This window comes from Schistocerca americana, chromosome 2, assembly GCF_021461395.2.
Source record: "Schistocerca americana isolate TAMUIC-IGC-003095 chromosome 2, iqSchAmer2.1, whole genome shotgun sequence".
Lineage (NCBI taxonomy): Eukaryota > Metazoa > Arthropoda > Insecta > Orthoptera > Acrididae > Schistocerca > Schistocerca americana.
In genome coordinates, this window is record NC_060120.1 from 671,468,447 (window position 1) to 671,489,649 (window position 21,203).

A 21,203-nucleotide genomic window follows, 5' to 3' on the forward strand; every position below is an offset into this window, starting at 1 on the left:
AACACCAAAGCAAGAGATAAATCCGCAACATTGAATAAAAGCATTAAACAAAATATCTGTAGCAGAGGATGGTTTGGCTCTGAGCACTATGGGACTTAACATCTATGGTCACCAGTCCCCTAGAACTTAGAACTACTTAAACCTAACTAACCTAAGGACAGCACACAACACCCAGTCATCACGAGGCAGAGAAAATCCCTGACCCCGCCAGGAATCGAACCCGGGAACCCGGGCGTGGGAAGCGAGAACGCTACCGCACGACCACGAGCTGCGGACTAGCAGAGGATGTCACAATATATACACACAGACTTTCAAAACTGAAAGACAGAAAAATAATAGTTTATAGTTCACTTGTAAAAGTAGTTGTCGCCATATAAAAAACTGTACTTTTCTCTAACGACACTTAAGACTGGGCAAGGACATAACTACATTTTCCCATGTATCTGTTTTCGGGAAGAGACAGAGGATGCGCTAACTAGTTGTGCTTTCCCGTTGTTTCAGGATGGCGTCATCACTCGTGCTGACGTCATTGCTGGCGCTTCTCATGACCAACGAAGTGTCTTCGTCTCTCGTCCCTGGTAAGTACTACGCGACTCACACAGCTTCATGCACAATTATCTGTACGTGACCAGTCCAAAACCTTACATCCTGGAAAAAAACTGCTGATGAACAGCCGTCTGGTACTATAAAGCTAAATCCGCTCCCACTATTCCCCCGTCTCGGGAATTTACCTTCACCTTACACGTACACTTATATTATCACCGTTTTTCTTAAATGATTTCTAGCATGTTCTTTAACATGACGTTTTACCTTATCTTAGACTGATTTACTATTTAATGGAAACAGTTTTATTTTTTCCTAGTTTTTATTTGGCATGTGCGGCAACGGCCTTGCGCAGTGGATACACCGGTTCCCGTGAGATCACCGAAGTTAAGCGCTGTCGGGCTTGGTCGGCACTTGGATGGGTGACCATCCAGGCCGCCATGTGCTGTTGCCATTTTTCGGAGTGCACTCAGCCTCGTGATGCCAATTGAGGAGCTACTCGACCGAATAGTAGCGGCTTCGGTCAAGAATCTCATCATAACGACCGGAAGAGCGGTGTGCTGACCCCACGCCCCTCCTATCCGCATCCTCCACTGAGGATGACAAGGCGGTCGGATGGTCCCGGTAGGCCACTCGTGGCCTGTGACTGAATTTTCTGCTATCTCCACCGTTAGGATTTCCTTTCTACAAATGCATAAATCTTCGCACATCCATATTTAAACCGGATGAAGATGGGACAGATAAATACGTGCGCCACATGGATGGCGTGCACTAACAAGTTACATGTGGAGCACGTGTTGATCTCACTGCGGACTTCTAGACTGAGCCACACACAACTGATTTCATCAAAGTGGCCTGAAGATGGCGTTGACGCAATGATGAAACTAGTAGCGAAGTAAATAAAAAAATCTAAAGTACAGTTGGAGGAATTTCATTTTTAATAAAAATGCATAAATGGATGTCATTAACCAACGGGATTGTTCTCTTCTTACACCCCAGAAAACCAGCGCAGAGTATATACTGTTGGTTTGTTTCCATCGCACTCTTCATTTCATTTCGCATATTCCGTAGTTTTCCAAGACTGATTGTGAGTAAGCTGGAAAAGAAGAGAATCGAAGCATCCGAGACGTGGTGCTGTAGAAGGAAGTTGAAAATGAAGTGGACTGAGAAAGGAAAGAAGGAAAGAAGATTAGGGTTCCCTCGACATCAAGGTCATTAGAGACGGAGCACTAGCTCGGAATGTTTCATGAATGGGGAAGGAAATCAGTCCTGACCCTTAAAAAGAACTATCCCGGCATTTGCCTGGATAGATTCAGGGAGACCACGAAAAACCTAAATTTGGATGGCAGGACGCGGATCTGAATTGTCATCCTCAAGAATGCGAGTCTAGTGTGCTAATCACTACGTCACGTGGCTCGTGATAAAAAAAATGAGTAAGTTCTCCCTAGAAGCGGCAAGAGAAGGAATCTGTGAAAAACACAGACTGGGACAATTGACTGACGGTAGCACGTGCGGTAAGACGTCGGGGAATAACTTTCATCGCGCTAAAGGAAGCGATAGAGAGAAAATATCTTAGAACAAGAGACAGATTAAAAATACATTAGAAATAATTCAGGGCGTTGTGTGCAACTGCTACTCTGGGATGAGGGTGGTACGGGGGAGAAACTTGTAGTGGGCTGCATCAAACCGTCCGAAAGACCACTGACAAAACTAAAATTAAAATCGTTATAATTGCTCCTTCTCTGTGTGCTTTAGATCAACAAAGCATGCTCCGTAGCTGTTCATATGAGGCTTCTCGTTTAAGAATAAAACGCGTGACACCCTGTTTGTTTAGTGTGCTCTCTGTTTATGTTACTTCTAAGTTGGACAGTATGCAGTAAATGCAATCGCATTCAAAGTTTATAGTACATGGGAAAAATGTGGAAACAGACATCACACTTACAATAACTATAGTTTCGAAGTTCTCTGGAGTTAAAAATTTATCTTCGTTGTATGGTCATTTCGCTACGAAATTTTAATCGTTTGCTTGTATCACTATTAGTTATATTTGGCATCAGTTTTGTGTGCTCTCGTTTTCATTCACATCGTTCCATTCTTTTATGAAAGTTATACGCTTAAATAGAATATTTCTCCGACAGATAATATCTCAACTTTCAGCGAACATGTCCATTTCGAACTCTTATTTTTGGATTTCAGAGCAGGTCTATGCTGTGCATCCCCAAAAGGTGAAATGAGAAATCAGATGTAACATGGATGTTACTATTCTTTTGTCTTCAAGAGTAAGTCTACACAGGCAATTCGAAGTACGGGTTCTGCATATTATAAATAGTTACCCTAGTTATACTAGCAATACACCATCTGTGTGAGCGGAAACGGCTAAAACATTGGTTACTACTAAGCAAGTCATTTGTATTCCAGTCGTATTTACCAGGGAGAAATTAATAATATTTTCTGATCCTTTAAGAGGGAAGCGCTTTCACGTCAACGTGCCTTTCGCAATAGAATATTTATTTGGGTGACAAATTGTTGTTCCGGACAAGCTAAAAGCGTGACGAAATCTGGCCCTTTAAATTACTTAAACGTGTTTATGGAAATTAGAAGTCTGACAGCGGTGCTCAGCCTGTCTGTGATTTACAGTGTCCCACGATCTCAGAAATACTGCCACCAGAGCAGGGTGGCAAGAATGCTTGCGTGCAATCTGTTTAGGTGTGGTGACTCTCTGTTGGCTGCCCGACAGCTTAATCAAGCGTTCCCGGACTTGTCAGTACCCTTTGCAAATACTATAAGGAAACGAGCTTTCAGCAAACCAGATGCCCAATGCTTGTTTCGATTATAATTGTTCGCGGTTTTCTTTAGATGAAATTATAATTCCTATTGTAACAACCCCGCTATACTTTTAAGCCACGAAATTTGCGGATTTGAAATACATGTAGGTGACATACGTGATTAAATGGGTATCGAACCTGTTCAGTTTAATACAAACCTGATGGGTGTGTTACATTCCTCGTAAAGAAATACACACACACACACACACACACACACTTCAGTATTAATTTCTTATTCTCGTAGGCAACTGAACTACCTTGTTAAATACTGTACCTTCGCAGAAAAAAATTCTTGTGCGTGTCTCCATGCGACTTCCTCGGTGAAGTAGCAACGCTCACAAGGTTATGAAATATCTATATGTGTTTTCCTCCAGGCTCATGCGTTAACAACAAACAAACATTAACTTTTAAATAACTCGAAGTGTTTACAGTTTTGGCCAAATTTTATTTGAGTTATCGGATCTGATGCAAGCCGTAAAGCTGAAACCAGTTATCTATACAAATAAAATGTGGACCATACGTTAAATTCTATGATATACACTGAAGCGCCAAAGAAACTGGTACAGGCATGTTCCAACACAGAGATATGCAAACAGGCAGAACACGACACTGCAGGCGGCAACATCTATGTAAGAGAAGTGTCTGGCTCAGTTGTTAGACCGGTTACTGCTGCTACAATGGCAGATTATCAAGATTGAAGTGAGTCTGAACGTCGTGATATAGTCGACCCAAGAGCGATGGGACACAGCATCTCCGAGGTAGTGACGAAGTGGGGATTTTCTTGTACGACCATTTCACGAGTGTACCGTGAATATCAGCAGTCCGGTAAAACATCAAATCTCCGACATCGCTGCGGCTGTAGAAAGATCCTGCAAGAACGGGACCAATGACGACTGAAGAGAGTTGTTCAATGTGACAGAAGTGCAACCCTTGCGCAAATTGCTGCAGATTTCAATGCTGGGCCATCAACAAGTGTCAGCGTGTGAACCATTCAACGAAACATCATGGACATGGGCTTTCAGAGCCGAAGTCCCACTCGTATACCCTCGATGACCGCACGACACAAAGCTTTACGCCTCCTCTGGACCCATCAACACCGACATTGGAATGTAGGTGACTGGAAACATATTGCCTGGCAGGACGATTCTTTTTTCATGCCGGCCGTTGTGGCCGAGTGGTTCTAGGCGCTTCAGTTCGGAACCGCACTGCTGCTACGGTCGCAGGTTCGAATCCTACCTCGGGTATGGATGTGTGTGATGTCCTTAGGTTAGTTACTTATAAGTAGTTCTAAGTCTAGAAGACTGATGACCTCCGATGTTAAGTCCCACAGTGCTCGGAGCCATTTTGAACCCACAGTGCTTAGAGCTATTTGAGCCATCTCGTTTCATATTGTATCGAGCGGATGGACGTGTACAGGTATGGAGACAACCTCATGAATCCGTGGACGCTGCATGTCAGCAGGGGACTGCTCAAGCCGGTGGAGGCTCTGTAATCTTGTGAGACGTGTGCAGCTGGAGTGATCTAGGACTCCTGATACGTCTAGGTACAAGTCTGTCAGGTGACACTACGTAAGTATCCTGTCTGATCACCTGCATGCATTCATGCCCATTGTGCATTCCGAAGGACTTGGAAAATTCCACTAGGACAATGCGACACCCCACACGTCCATAATTGCAACAGAGTGGCTCCAGGAACAGTCTTCTGAGTTTAAACACTTCCGTAGGCCACCAAACTCCCCTAGGGTGCACATTATTGAGCATATCTGGGAAGCCTTGCAACGAGCTCTTGAAGAGATCTGCATCCCGTCGTACTCTTAAAGATTTGTGGATAGCCGTGCAGGATTCATGGTGTCAGTTCCCTCCAGCACTACTTCAGACATTAGTGGAGTCTATGCCACGTCAGGTTGCGGCACTTCTGCGGTTCGCATGGGCCTTCACGATGTTAGGCACGTGAACCAGGTTATTTGGCTCTTAGATATCATGTCGGTATCTTCATCAGACGAAAGTGACCTTATTACAACTAACTTTAAGGGATGATTTTTTTCCCAAAGTTATGGATCGAGTGTCAAAGAGCGTACTGGCGAGCACTGTGAGGCAATCGTTCGAGGTGTCGCGCCCGCACATGCCAAGGGAATCACCACACTGAGGAGCCAAAACGCTACGACCACCTGCTTAACAGCTTGTTTGTCCACCTTTTGAGCGAAATACATCATTGATTCTGCGTATCAGGGATCCAACGGTTTGTTGATGAGTTTGTTGAGGTATGTGGCATTAGATGTCTACGCACAGATCACGTAATTTGCGCAAATAACGGGCCGCTGATTTGCGAACGCGGTGACGGCCGGATAGCGACCCTGTTGGGTTCCATAGGATTTACATCAGGTGAATTTGGTAGCCGAGATATCAACGTGAGTTCACTATAATGCTCCTCAAACCAGTGTAGCGCTGTTCTCGCTCCGAGACACGGACAAATATACTGCTGAAAGATGACATCGCTGTCAGGGAAGACATCAAGTATGAAAGGATACAGGTGATTCGCAGCTATCAGTGTGTCTTCGATTACTATCACACAACCCATGCAAGTGCAGGAGAATGTCTCCCATAGGATAATATTGCTCCCATCAGCCTGCGTCAGTGGCGCGCTGTACGTTTCGAGCCGATGACGGCGTTTGTGGAGATCACAATCGACCTAGTGTAGCAAAAATGTGATTCGCCCGGAGAGCTGACACGTTTCCATTGATCGACGGTCTAGTTCCGAGGGTCTCGTGCCCTCCGCAGTCATAACTGACGATTCCGTTGGGTCAACATGTGAACACGCAGAGGTGGTCTACTGGGGAGCTCAGTGTGCAACAATGTACGTTTAATGGTGTGCTATGAAACACTTGGCCCTGCATCAGCATTGTGTTCTTTTGGCAGACAAGCCTCAGAGCCCCACGTTCTTTGGTGAGTCGTGGACGTCCAACCATTTAGCGCCTAGTGATAGTTTTACTGTCCTCCTATCTCTATCCGTAGATGCTCACATTAGCACGTGAACATTCGACGAGCTTCACCGTTTTAGAGATATTCGAGTACAAGGCTCTGCGTAATAATAGTCTCTCCTTTTTTTCAAAGTCGCTTATCTCAATGTATTTCCCCATTTGCAGCCTATATCTTCGCTAGGGTCATCCCCGTCCGTGTCTCCTCCTCTTACATACTTTTGTTACCTCGTCACGTGCCCGCGACGTCACCAGGTGGCATCCAACGTTGCGGTGGACAGTGGGCATAATGTTCTGGCTTATCGGTGTATGAGAGTCCTGTGGACCACGACGAGGCCCTTGTGCAGATTGCAAAACCTTCAGTGCTAAAGCTGTCTGTAGACTACTCAACCTAAGTAAGTCAGTAACGGTCGTACGCCGTCATTAGAGATATACACTAGAAGCAACACGCAACAAGTACCATGGGATTCCTTAGGAACTGGCTGAGAATCTAGACGGACGTGGGATCGGAAGTGGTTCGATCTGCCAAACTCAAACCAGGGCTCACAGTTCTCACTGTTCGGATACTTTGGTTGCACCATCGCTCCCTGTAATGAGCAGTCGTATTACTGCTGGCAAGTAGTTAAAGTGATCCTACTCGGACGGTTCGACTCCCTCGCAGGGTGATTTTTCTCGTCTCGTTTCCAAGTGCCTGGAACTGGCAAGAGGGTTTTTTGAATGCCAACGCACTGACTGTCAAATATCCTTCTTTCCTGGCTTTTTAGTTTCTAGGTACAACCTTGAACGAACCGAAGAGTTCCGATCAAGAAAACCATTATAGATGTTGTGATTCTTGAGTTTCTCCCGGCGTATTTGATAATCAAAATATCCACGGGTATGCTGCCGCTCTATAGTGCCCAACGGGCACAATATTTCGGCGATCATACGTACGGATCTCCGTGCCGGCACGTTCACAGGAGCTCAGTCCGTCAGTTCACCTGATGATGGCGACATGTATGATCGCCGAAATATTGTGCCCGTTGGACACTATAGACCGGCAGCATACCCGTGGATATTTTGATCATTATAGATGTTGGTCGTATATTAACAGGATTATAGCGAGGAAACTAATAGTGCTAAGTTAATTAGTGGCAATTTATTTACAGAGCTCCTTATTATAAATTCCGTATACGGAAGCAGAATAACGATGTCGTCCATTACATCGAAGTTATTTGGGGTGAACAGTGAAGATAATTCATTGTTCTTTACGTGCGAGACAGTAATGCTAAGAGAAGTAACAATAACGATACAGGCAAATCCATGAAAATGTAGAAAAGATGTCTACGAGTTTTCAAAATAACATCTACTTCATTTGTCTTGAGTCGAGCGAGGAAACCTACATGAGGCTAAAATATAGTACGTAGAGCCACTTGTAAAAGATCTGTTTAGACAGTAACCTTGTCACACAGGATGTAAAATAAGAACGCAGATTCCCCAAGGATATACATTGATGTTTAACGTCGCTAATAAGCGTAGCAGGCCGCAGCTTGAAAAAGCTCGTTCCGGCCAGACAACAAATGTTGAGATATGACCGTCAAGCAAGCCTTCTGCTCAGTTTCGTTTTTCCGACCGGAAACTATAATGTTGCCTGCACCGGCGGGCTCTGTTGGGTGTGTTAATTGGCAAAGCCGAGGGCTCTGGGAGTGTGTGTGTGTGGGAGGGGGGGAAGGGGAATATGACGCCACACGTACGGTCAGAAATTCAGCTACGCCAAGTAACCCCCCTCCACACAAAACCCAAAACTCACACCTTCGTTTCCAGTCCGTATCCCCTCCCCTTTTCCGCTCGCACAAATTGGATCGCTTAGCCTTGACAGAAAAAAAGATCAATCGGTATAGCAAAAGTTTGGAACAGGAAACCGAAAGAAGCCGGTAGAGCAAGAACGTGAGGGCAGTCGTTAAATGCTGTTGACTCTTATGAGTTCTGGAAGCCATTTTATCTTTACTTTATTTCTGGCAAAAACTCAATGTTTTCGCGTGGCCAACTACGCAGACTCGGAATAAATTAACCCACTCAAGTACAGGAACAAAATAAATGACATTTACGGTTCGTAATATCATTGTTGCTTGCATGTGTTCTGGGTTGTCACGATGGAATCGGTTAATTTAGAAATACAAATATTAGCTCAGAAGCAGCTTATCAGCTCAAGAGAAAATATAATGGAACCGTCACGCAACTTTTATCCCAAACTGATTATGCTTTCCCATACTACAGAACATACCGGTGCAGACATGTAGATACGTTTGAATACATTATCTATATTTCCTTCATCAGTGGGACGTTCATGGAAACGTAGAGGTGGAATGTGGAGCTTTTCGTGACACAGTAACGTGGAATTGCACGTAAAAGAAATTGGTTCTGAGCACTATGGGACTTAGCATCTGTGGTCATAAGTCCCCTAGAACTTAGAACTACTTAAACCTAACTAACCTAAGGACATGCAGCACATGCATGCCCGGAGGCAGGATTCGAACCTGTCGCGCGGTTCCGGACTGAAGCGCCTAGAACCGCTCGGCCACACCGGCGGCCTGTCACGTTTACAGACCACTGCTGAACGCGTACAGTGGAATCATGTCACTCTCCCTGAACTTAGTGAAACGCCATGGAAACGGTAGCGAATTACACACCTTTGTGGTTAAGGTGCTGTATTTGACAGGTTAGTTTTATATTAAAACGAGCATGCGATAGCAGTATATTGTTTCTGTTGACTAAAGCATTAGACCTATAAAATCCCGTTTTTGCTCGGATTTGTTATAGTTAAGAGAAGGGAAACAATACATCGATGGTTAAATGTGCGAAAGTATGGATGATGATACAAACGTCTTTGGAATTTTATTCAACCTACGGTTGCATATACCTCTACTGATTATCTTCGACATGAGCTTGAAAGATATGGAGTGAAGTAAGTAGTAGGTATCAACCCATCAATAAATGTTCAATGAGACAGCAACAGTCCATTTGGTTGTATACTGTTCTGTGGCAAAGGTGCAGGAGTTCGATTCCAGGACGGGCATATATTCAAACATTTAAGAATTTGATGGTTTTTCGGATCTATCAATTTTTTTGCCCCCTTCATAGGAAAGATGGAATATATTTAAACCTTACTTTTCGTCTTGTTTTCGATAAGGAAAATAGAAACTGTTCAGTCACGTTAACGTGACCGACTGCCAAAAGGCTCAATAATCACCTTTTGCAATGCGAGACGTGCATGGAAAAAGTCAATGAAGAAAATGTCAAATGAAAAATCCTTCGGCCGTCTATATTTACAATTTTGTTTCGCTTTGCTACAAGTTTCGATGTTACGTTACATCTTCAGGCCCTCTGACTGACGTGTACTAAGACTCCCACCTCTTGTTCAGTCGAAACAGGGGCCAGCATACATTGACTGGCATCCGTAGTAGCACAGCAGCACTTCCTCTTCAGGCCACAATTGGCCCATCGGAACCGTCCGACCGCCGTGGCATCCCCAGATGAGGATGCGGATAGGAGGGGCGTGTGGTCAGCATACTGCTCTCCCAGTCGTTATGATGGTTTTCTGTGACCGGAGCCGCTACTATTCGGTCGAGTAGCTCCTCAGTTGGCAACACGAAGCTGAGTGCACCCCGAAAAATGGCAACAGCGCATGGCGGCCCGGATGGTCACCCATCCAAGTGTCGGCCACGCCCCACAGCGCTTAACTTCGGTGATCTTACGGCAATCCGTGTATCCACTGCGGCAAGGCCGTTGCCCCCTGGTATCTGTAGACTTCTTTATAACAACGCGACACAAGAGACGATCGAAGGGATCGCGTTTTATTAAAGAAGTTTACAGATACCAGTGACTGTATGCTGGCCCCTATAGCGACTATATAAAAGGTGGGATTCTCCGTACACGTCGGTCAGGGGACCTGAAGATGGCTTAATATAACACCGAAACTGATAGCAAAATAAAACGAAATTGGAAACATAGACGGCTGCAGGTGCTTTGATTTGACATTTTATATTGTACAGCCGAGGTCCCATAACCATCCTAGATAAAGGTGGACTTATAGAGAGTCATTGAGGTTATGGAAGGCAGTGACAGGTTGGTGGAGCCATGGCGACACCAGAGCCGTGGCCAGCTGCGCTGGGTTTCTCAGTTGAGGATCCATGGCGTGAATAGACCGTCTGAGGAGGTTCCACGGGTTCTCGACTGGGCTTAAATCTGGGGATTTTGATGGCCAGAGAAGTACGGTAAAGTCATTGTGGTGCTCTTCGAACCACACACGTACACTGTGAACTGTGTGACAAATTGTCTTGTCCTGCTGGTAGACGCCATCGGCCGAGGAGAAAATAAACTGCGCGTAGGTGTGGACACGGACCTTAAGAGTAGACACCTACTTGTGTTGATCCATTATGTTTTCCACAATGACAAGATCAGCCGGGGAATGCCTTCCGGCCAAGATCCTTCCTACGATTCTTGTAGAGTGTTTGCTTTCAGACCTTTCGCGCCGAATACTCCAGCGGCCATCTGTCCTATGGAGCATAAAACGTGATTCAGCTGAAAAGGTCACTGGCCTCCACTCACAGTCAGTGGTACTGGCGTGCAAATTCCAGCCTTCGTCGACAATGATCAGCAGTCAGCATGAGAGCATGAATCAGACACCTGCTGCAGAGGCCCATGCGCGGTAACTTTCGCTGAATAATCCTTGAGGAGACACTGTTTCTGGACCGTTGGTTCATCTGGGCAGTTAGTTCAAATAGTTCAAATGGCTCTAAGCACTATGGGACTTAACATCTGAGGTCATCAATCCCCTAGCCTTAGAACTACTTAAACTTAACATCTATGCCCGAGGCAGGATTCGAACCTGCGACAGTAGCAGCAGCAACGCTGTTCCGGACTGAAGCGCCTAGAACCGCTCGGGCACAGCTGCAACTCTACTCGCACATACACATCTCCGTAGCCGCCCTTCACCCCTGTCATCTGTGGCCCGTAGTTTACCACAAATGCCTCGGCTCCTGTCTCGAACAGCGCCATTTTGCCACGGACGGTACGCGAACGCACGCGAGCAGGCTAAAAACTTAGCCGTTTCGGAAATGCTTCCACCCTTGGCCCGAAAACCGATGGTCATGTTCTTTTGGACGACAGATAAATCGCTTGTTTCCGGAATACGACAATGACTGCAGTGTTTTCCGCGTCTCCCCGACACTCTTTATGTACCCTCCACTGCTAGTGCTGCCATCTGCCGTCTGTGAGTGGTTATTGCACGGTGGCGGTGGTCACACTAATGTAACTGGACAGTGTATAAGCGAAACACGCACAAATGGGATATCATTATAGTTGACGATACTGGCGGAACAAGGGAAAATCCACTGACATGAGCGGCTTTGACAAAAGTCTGATTGTTATGTCTCGATGCCTCGGAATGACCATCTTGGAAACGGCGAAGCTGGTCACGTGTACACGTACTGCTATCGTTTGAGCATGTAGGGAAAGGGCATTGATAACATGTGTAGACGAGGAGGTGTATGTCGCCCATGCACCATCTCGAAAGGTGGAGGTTGGAGGCTTCTCCGCTCTGTGAAGCTCGATAGGGGGTGGATTTTTGGAGGAAACCTCTCAGCGCAGTAGACGATCTCTAATTGTTCTCACATTGTTCCAGTGACTCTTACAATTGAAGTGGACATGAGATTATCGAGACTGGACCACGGGTCAATAGAAATATGTAACTTAATCGGATGAATCACGTTTCTTGTTACATACAATAGATGGTCGATGGTTGTGTCGAGGCTAACCGCTGCTCCCAATGTGCACCGTGCTACGGATACACGCCAGAGTGCAAAATAGTCTTCTATCGAAGACAAGCCCTGTTTTCTGTCCTACTCTTCGTAGTTGGAACGCAGTTTATGATAATTCGCACCGGCAGTAAAGCAGAGACCGATGGAACAAACGGGGGGGGGGGGGGGGGGGAGGGGGGTTGATGAAGTGTATGGCGGCGGAGGTCGCAACGAGTAGCACAGTCTTCTTAAGCAGATAACAAGCGTCTAGGCAGCATTCCGAATCAAAAACGTAATGCAGGCAAGGTTGAAACACTAGTAATCAATGATGCTTCAGTGGACTCGATCCGCTGACTGGGAGTGTAGGGTCGCAGTACTTACAGGCGCCGCGCGGGGTAGCCGTGCGGTCTAAGGCGCCTTGTCACGGTCCGAGCGGTTACCCCCCGTCGGAGGTTCGAGTCGTCCCTCGCGCATGGGTGTGTGTGTGTGTGTGTGTGTGTGTGTGTTGTCCTTAGCTTAAGTTAGTTTGAGTTAGATTAAGTAGTGCGCAAGGGTAGGGACCGATGACCTCAGCAGTTTGGGCTCATAAGATCTTACCACAAATTTCGAATTTTACTTACAGGCATTCTCTAATCAGTGGACGGTTCCACGTGACATACTTGCTGCGGTGGCGCCTCGAACGAGTGCAAGCTGGTCGACTATGTAGCCCGAGTATCTCTGACCTGCTCTTCATGTCGATACTCGGGCTGAGCGGGAAATCCGTATCACTGTCGGATACTAAAACCTGGGCTTCCATGGGACTTGTGGTAGTAATCGAATTCACCGTGACGTCTAACGACTACGTAAATATCACTGTAGACCACACGCACCCCTTAATACTCGATGTATTCTGCGACGGCGATGTCTGCTTGCAGCAGTATGACTTTGTCAAAAGACTAGAAACGTGCTTTGAGGAGCATGATAGTGGACTTATTTCTTTTTGGCACCAAATGCGTCATGTGACCTCGACGCAACACATCTGGAACACTGGCAGGAGTTAGTTGTGTGAACACAAACCACCGCCCCGAAATTTATAACAATTGCGTGACCTGTGCACAGGCATCTAGTGCCATTTAGCTCCTGAAACGCACCATGCACTTGTCGAAATCGCGCCACGCGTATTCGTTGCTGTAACGCTGTCTATAGGAGGACCGACACATAATTAATCAGCTGGTCATAATGTTTTGGCTCATCGATGTGTGTGTGTGTGTGTGTGTGTGTGTAGTTCACACACCAGATAACTGCAACTGGATAAGGCTCCAGTCACAGACAATTGAGTTGTTTCATGTGTTCGTTCCATAGAGCTGGAATACGTATGGTGTGACCATTCATATGACGAGAATGGGATTTTTGTCGACAACATACATTATCCTCAAAATTATGTGAGTTTATAATACTTACCTATGAAAGAAACTGTTCCTACTTCCACAAATTTCGAACTATGTTTATAGCAGGACCAATTATTCGTTGCTGTAACTTATAAATAAATTTGTAAAAAATACATATAACATTAAAGTTTCGGTGTCAACAGCGTTATACCATTGTCACGAGACGTTGACAGTTTTATGTTGACGACATGCGTTGTACGCTGCGCTCACTCCATAGATATTGCTGCTTTATGGTACGTCTGCGAACGCTGACTGGACACGTACTAAACAGGTGGATGTCCATGCTCGCGTTTACGATTCGTGTTTGGAAGACTTAAAGCATCAACCCCTAGACGTTCACAGTGCGTGGCTTTTACAATTCAGCTTATCATCCTATTAGGTTGGACATATCGTTATCTGTATAGTCGCCATACATACGTTCAATTTGCTTCCTCCAGAGGGCGAGTTTTCATTCTGTAAACAAGCTTTCACTGTCGCATACTGTGAGACAAATTTGTTTGCTCTGCTGTCCCACTGAAAAATAAAAATTTAGACGGAAAGATCCTGACGATAATTTCTGGTGCATCAACAGGAGATATTATTTTTACTTCCACACGTTGTCACTTTCTCTCCTGGAGGTATGGTCTGGAATACTGCGATAAGTGTGTGTGGAACATGACGCTGTGTTTGCGTTGTTCATGTTCATGGAGAGGATGCAACCTGGTACCGGTACACAGCTTATTCTTCTCGAGTAACAACATGGGTATCGCTGAGTCAACGTCCACATCCGATGATCATTCCATGAGACACTGCCGAGGGATCTGGAATTAACTCAGAACATTACCGTAGAGTCCGGTGTTCCAGAAGTAAGCGTCACCGTTTCGCCTCTACTGGCCTGCTTCCTGCACCTGTTTCTTTTTCCTTTTAAAGTTTTTGCATTATTTAGGTATCAGGTACTCGCATTGTCATTGAACGTTGCGTTATGAGTAATAGGAGATCTGACCTCTTTTGGTCTTTGAATCTAACATCATCAATTTTTGAAAATTAGAAAATTCAGCGGTTTTTTGCTTGTCTCCTGACTCAGAACTCCCATCTCACTGCAGTTCATTAAGCATAAGAAACCTGGTGCCGTCTTAGGCCGCTACGGAAACATTTCCAGTCTTCATTTTCCTTTCGTGTCTCCGTTCTACGGTTCTGCATCGGTCGTTCACACCCGAAAGCAATACGTGCTATTCCTAACGCACAGGAACTCATAAAACGGCTCGGGATGACGCAGTCACCAGGGAGGCCATCCAGTTTTTGCTGCCTTGCAAGCGAAGAGCTAACAGGGAATTAGGACGGCTTAAAATACCAATGACAGCGGTACAGCAGCTTTTAAAATGTCCTACCGGGAGATGAAGCCCGCGACGAAGAGCCATTCCAGGGCTATACAAAGACTATCTTATTCCATGTTCCGTCGAGCTGATCGTAAAAGTCATATTCCTTTTGAGATGCAGCGAAAAAAACAGAAATAAGTATCCCCCCTAACGCTTCCTCTGTTGCTGTTATGCGATCTGTAAATGCGACCTTCAGGGAAAAAATACTGCCAATGTAGAATTAGCTCCCAGTTTTTCTGCTCAAGGTGCTTCAAAATACTACCGTTTGAATAGTGTCTTTTTTTTGCGAGTTTGCTTGAGGAGTACAAGTATACACCAGAGGTTTATGCACCAACGGACGTTGGAGTTGTAGCTTCAGTTCTAAACTTGTTTAAAATCATTTACTAGATCTGCATATCTGTAGTACGCCTTGCTACAACAGAGATTCTAGAACACTGATGTATAAACTGCATCTAAAACGTACGGCGAATAGACCGGTGTCTTGTGCTAGAAGTGAATGAGCGTCATGTTCACGAAGATATAAATCAACAAGCAACACACATTACATTGAAGTAAGCTTATTTGCTGCGCCCTGTCTAATGTAGTGACTCTGAAAACTTATGTCATAGCAGTGCATAAACATCACGTGCGACAGTTGCTGCGACAAAATTGCCGGCTGGATCTGTAACTGATGTCGGGGGAATTAGCAGAAACCGCCCTAACACCATCAGTCACCAAGATTTGAGAAAAAGGAAAGTTGTGCCCTCACTTATTCGCTGACAAATAAAAGGCAATTGCTGTAGATGTCTTTGACTCATATGATCGAGATCCAGCTTTTCTGCTACTATTATCACAGGGGATGATGATATCTTCTAGCAGTTCTATGCGGATTAGAGTTGGCAACAATCACTCATCCAGTTCTCAGCTGCTTGCGTCACAGCTCAAAGGTCAGCTGAGGATGTGTGATCTCAGTTGATCCGTGAACAAGCCCTCGCTGAGAACAGGTGTATAAACTTAACTAAACCTGTATTGTGCCCAATAGAGATTAGTATGAACAAGAATAATGAGTTTTTTTTGCATTTCTGTCTTAAAAACTCTTTTTACATCTATGTGACTTCTACAAGCATCCTCGCAATCGGTGCCCACAGTATACGCCACTTACGTCTCCCAGATCCCTCCTATTCCTTACATGTGAGCTTCTGAAAAGTGCCCTGTACTTCAGGACGGTGTAATACTGTGTGAAATTACACAGAACAACTCGTATTACAAACTGGTGTTATACTTGTTTTCCAACAGAAACTAAGTAAAGACACTATTTGATCAAGAATGGATTATGTTATGCACAACAGCCTTCATATACTTTCCCGTCTTCTCCCCTTCATTTTTTTCATTGATTTGCGTCACTTGAAAATCTTTACAATCTTCAATTTTGTCTATATATTTCTTGTTCACCAGATCTCCTTTTCTAAGTGACTTGTCCTACTTGTCATTCTTCAAAATTTAGTACAAATATTCTTCTCAAACTGCTGGAGTACATTTTTTCGGGTGCTTGTAATAATTTTTTCCTCTTAATTCATCTGTAATTTCTTTTTTGTTTCCTGTTCGTTTTTCATTGTTTTATTTTTTTCTGTTTTTCTGTTATCCAATATGTATCACCTCAACGGCCTTGCCGGTGTGGTAACACAGGGTCCCGTCAGATAGTTGAAGTCAACCGCTGTCGGGTCTTTCTAGCACTTGAATGGGTCACCGTCCGAGGCCGGCGAGTGCTGTTGGCAAGTTGGGCGGACTCAGCCCTTGTGACGCCAATTGAGGAGTTATTTGGTTGAGAAATAGCGTCTCCGGTCACGAATACTGACAACGGCCGGGAGAATAGTGTGCTGACAACATGCCCCTGAATAACTGCATCGAGTGACGCCTGTCGGCTGAGGGTGAAACGGAAGTTGATCGGTACCATTCGGCCTTCCGAGGTCTCTTCGGACGGAGTAATAAGTACCACACCATCTTTCATGTTCTTTCCTAATTCCTTCGTTTCCTTTTCGTGAGTGAGGTGACACAGTGACTGGACTCGCATTTGGGAGGAAAATGTCCAAAGCTTCCGCCGGTCATCCCAATTTATCTTTTCTCCGACTTTCCTGAATTAGTTAAGGCTGATGCAAGGCTTGCGCTTCACCAACAACCATTTTTGATTCCAGGTAGCTCATATAATCAATATTGTGTGAACTACCTGGAATCAAAAATAGTGAGAGAATCTGCATTTTCTAATTTTTTCGTATAAAGGGCAATCAAAATTTTCGTTTGAGGACGTTGGTGTAGCATATATGCAGCCTAGCCCAACTCCGATGCAGGTATATAAACACCGACATGTAGGCAAGGGGTTAGCGTGGTCTTCGAACTGGAACTTTTTGATCGCCCTTTATAACAGTCTCATTCCAGTTAACGAACAATGAATATCAAACGAGTTACTTTTGTGATAGTAATTTACACGTTACAAGAAATGGCACATCTCACCATTACAAAGAACATCAACTATTACAGATGGTTTTTTACAAGGTGTAAAAGCTAAAAACTGTATAAGAGATCTGGTTTAAACAAAACAATTAAAATTTACATAACACAGAGTACATTAAATTGCTGTTCCAGATACACTAACAAAGACAGAGGAAAACAAGCATGAAATGCCACAGTGTTTCAAAGTGGTCAGCCTTGGTCCGTTTCAAGGAAACGTCCAATTTCTTTCCCCATTTCGTCTCAATCGGAGCTTGACTTCGTCTGAGGATGTTACTTCCGCCGATGGGATATCCTTCCACTGTTGTTTGCCTTCTACACTGGGTGTCGCTTCTGAATGTGTAGCCCATCAGCATGTCAGTGCTCGCATTTTTTTTTTGCAAACGTGGAAATTTAGAAATGGGTACGTTCAACGAACATACTAGAGAGCCTTGTACACTGAAGCGCTAAACTGGCATAGGCAAGCATATTCAAATACAGAGATATATAAAACGGTGCTGCGTTAGGTAACGCCTATGTAAGATAACGTCTGGCGCAGTTATTAGATCGGTTACTGGGTGCTACAATGGCAGGTTATCAAGATTTAAGTGAGTTTGAACGTGGTGTTATATTCGGCGCACAAGCGATGGGACACAGCATCTCCGAGGTAGCGACGAAGTGGGGACTTTCCCGTAAGACCATTTTACGAGTTCCCGTGAATATAAGGAATCCGGTAAAACTTCAAATCTCCGACATCGCTGGCGCGGAAAATATGGTGCAACAACCGGAGCAACGGCGACTGAAGAAAATCGTTCAACGTGATAGAAATGTAACCCTTCCGCAAATTGCTGCAGATTTCAATGCTGGGCCGTCAGTAAGTGTCAGCTGCGAACCATTCAACGAAACATCGTCGACATGGGCTTTCGGAGCCGAAGGCACACTCCTGTAGCCTTTATGATTGCACGACAGAGGGCCTTACGCCTCGCTTAGGCCCGTCGACACTGACGTTGGACTGTTGATGACAGGAAACATGTTGCCTGGTCGGACGAGTCTCGTTTCATATTGTATCGAGCGGATGGACGTGTACGAATATGGAGACAACCTCATGAATCCATGGACCCTGCATGTCAGCAGGGGGACTGTTCAAGCTGGCGGAGGCTCTGTAATCGTGTGGAGAGTGTGTTGTTGGAGTGATATGGGACCCCTGATACGTCTAGATACAACTCGGACAGGTGACACGTACGTAAGAATCCCGTCTGATCATATGCACCCATCCATGTCCATTGAGAATTGTGGCGAACGTGAGCAATTCCACCAGGACAATGTGACACTCCACACATGCATAATTGCTAAAGAGTCGCTCCACGAACACTTTTCTGATTTAACAACACTTCAGCTGGCCCCCAGACATCAACATTATTGAGCATATCTGGGATGCCTTGCAACGTGCTGTTCAGAAGAGATCTCCATCCTGTCGTGCTCTTATGGATTTATGGGCATCCTTGCAGGATTAATGGTGTCAATTCCCTCCAGCACTACTTCAGACGGTAGTCGAGTCCACGCCACGTCGTGTTGCAGCACTTTTGCGTGCTCGCGGGGACCCAGTTTCTTTGGCTCTTCAGAGTATTATAAAGAGGTCACTCATAACATCATTTTTTGTGTTTTTATGGTGTTATATGGTGTAGTTTTCCGTCCAGCACACAAAGTGGCTTGCGGAGTGTAGCGACTGCGGCTTGGAGCGGGCGATCGTCGATCAGGTGGAGTGTTATTGGCCGGGACGGGCAGCGCGCGAGGCCCAGCAGGGTGCGGTAGCAGAGCGTGGCGGGGCTCCGTGGCAGCTGCTGCTGGTTTATCGCCGCCGCGTCCCACGAGCTACGGCGAGCCTCGGCCGACGGCAGAGATTTAAGCGTTCCACGCCGCTCCGTGAAGAACGGGTCGCCAGCCGGCTGCGGACGCGCCTGCTTAGCGCATACCTGCACGCCCCGAGCCGCATGCGAATGTCTGCGAGGAACGCAGGGGCGGGCCCCGCTAATTGAATCGTTGGCAATGAGGCGCCGTGAATCTCGCCAGTACGCCGCGCCTCCAGTTATTTCGCCGGACTCTTTGCCAAGCGCTTCGCCTCCCATGTCGCTTTAAATTTTCTCTCTGAACGGAACTCCGGCAATTTAGCCTTAATTTCGAATCAATATTTCAGTTGTTTTTCGTTTACGCGAGTAATAAACAAAAACTGTCGTTTCTGCCCATCATTTATTGCTGGAAAACTACTGCGTACTTAAAACAAAATAAATAAACTGGTAAATGAACATCTACACTCCGCAAGCCATTTTGCGGCGTCTGACACGTGCTACTTGTGCTACCATTGTCCTTCGGCTCCTTTCCTATTCCATTCGCGAGTGTTGAGTGGGAAAACCGACTGTCGCTAAACGTCTGTATCAGGTCTGATTTCCCTCATTTTCTCGCTGTGGTCATTTTGCAGCACATATCTGGCAGGAATTAATATGGTGCCCGACTCTTCTTTAAATGTACGTTCTCGGACTTTCAATAGAAAATCTTTCGGTGTTGCACATGCTTGAGTTTGTTTAGCACCTCCGACATGCTCTAGCGCCAACTAAGCAATCCTTTAACCGTCTCCTGCTAAATATGGTGTACGTGTAGGCTTTGGAATCGATTGAGTCATTGTACTGTCAAATTCAAATGAAGTTTGATATTTACTCGCTTAAAGTTAGATCCATTGTCGTACTAGAAACTCTAAAAGTTGTGAGTCGTCTAGAGGTGTCAAAATGGACTCCAGTCAACAGCAGTCGTTACTTTCAGTACGGTATGAAAACGGCACAGCAAAGCAACTACGTTGCGTATAAGAGCAAACCTGTTGGAGGAGATTACCTCAAATTGTCATCTTTCATCTCTTTGTAACAATATCGGTTGAAGCAGTTCAACGTTAATTCTTGAAATCAAATTATGAGTTGCTACTGGTGAAAGTAAGGTTGTGTGGAAGGCTCGTGAGTCGTATTGCTCAGCTGGTAGAGCACTTACCCGCGACAGGCAAATGTCCCGATTTCGTGCCTCGATCCGGCACACAGTTTTAATCTTCCATCAGCGCACACTCCGTTGCAGAGTGAAAAATTCATTCTGAATTTTTAAGACGTTTGACGAATTGGCGAGGAATCCAAATGAGCCTGTTCTGACGTAACCACAAGCACCGGAGCGAAGACGGAGAACACAAGACCAGAGAAGACGGTGAAACGACGTCAGCCAATGGTGCGCGGAATAGGACTGCACCACGACAGGAGCTCCCTCAAGACGAAGTGAATATAAGCGCAGCTCCTGCCAGCCTCGGCCGGACATTAGGACTCAGTATCGGCTCAGTGTCGGGCATTAGTGATCAGGATTCACAGAGCAGTATTAGAGACGTGTGTCAACTTGCAGGAACATTTCATTTAACCAAGGACTCTAAATTATATTGCATGTCGCTCCTCGCTTGCGAAAACATTTTGTACATTCAGGTTAAGTATCGTCAATTCTGCTGTATAGAAATAAAACTACTAATGTTATTTGTTCGAATTGTTGTATAGCATTCCGAGAACGCAGCATCCCTTACGCACCCTATACAAGACGAGTGGGCAAGACCCAACAGAATCGAACTTCCTGACAGACTAGAACTGTTTACCGAGCCAATACTCGGAAACGCGGTCCAGTGTGCTCCCCGACTGAGTTATCCAGGCAACTCTCACAACCTTCCGTAAATCTTCAATTGGACCCCTCTTCCGCCTTCCAGCGTCATCGATTCATTAAGAAAATGGTATTTAGTTTATAGCTGTGGCGTTCATCCCCCCGTCCAGTCT

At 45.5% G+C, this 21,203-nt stretch overlaps 1 protein-coding gene across 1 annotated transcript in view; it reads left to right on the top strand.

The window, feature by feature from the left end:
- The window catches only part of LOC124594324 (uncharacterized transmembrane protein DDB_G0289901-like), a 433,352-nt gene that overhangs the window by 300,604 nt on the left and 111,545 nt on the right, over positions 1-21,203 (top strand). Inside the window, exon 5 of the mRNA XM_047132687.1 lies at positions 502-578. Within this exon, the coding sequence (XP_046988643.1) occupies positions 502-578 (77 nt within the window). The remainder of the gene's footprint in view (positions 1-501; positions 579-21,203) is intronic.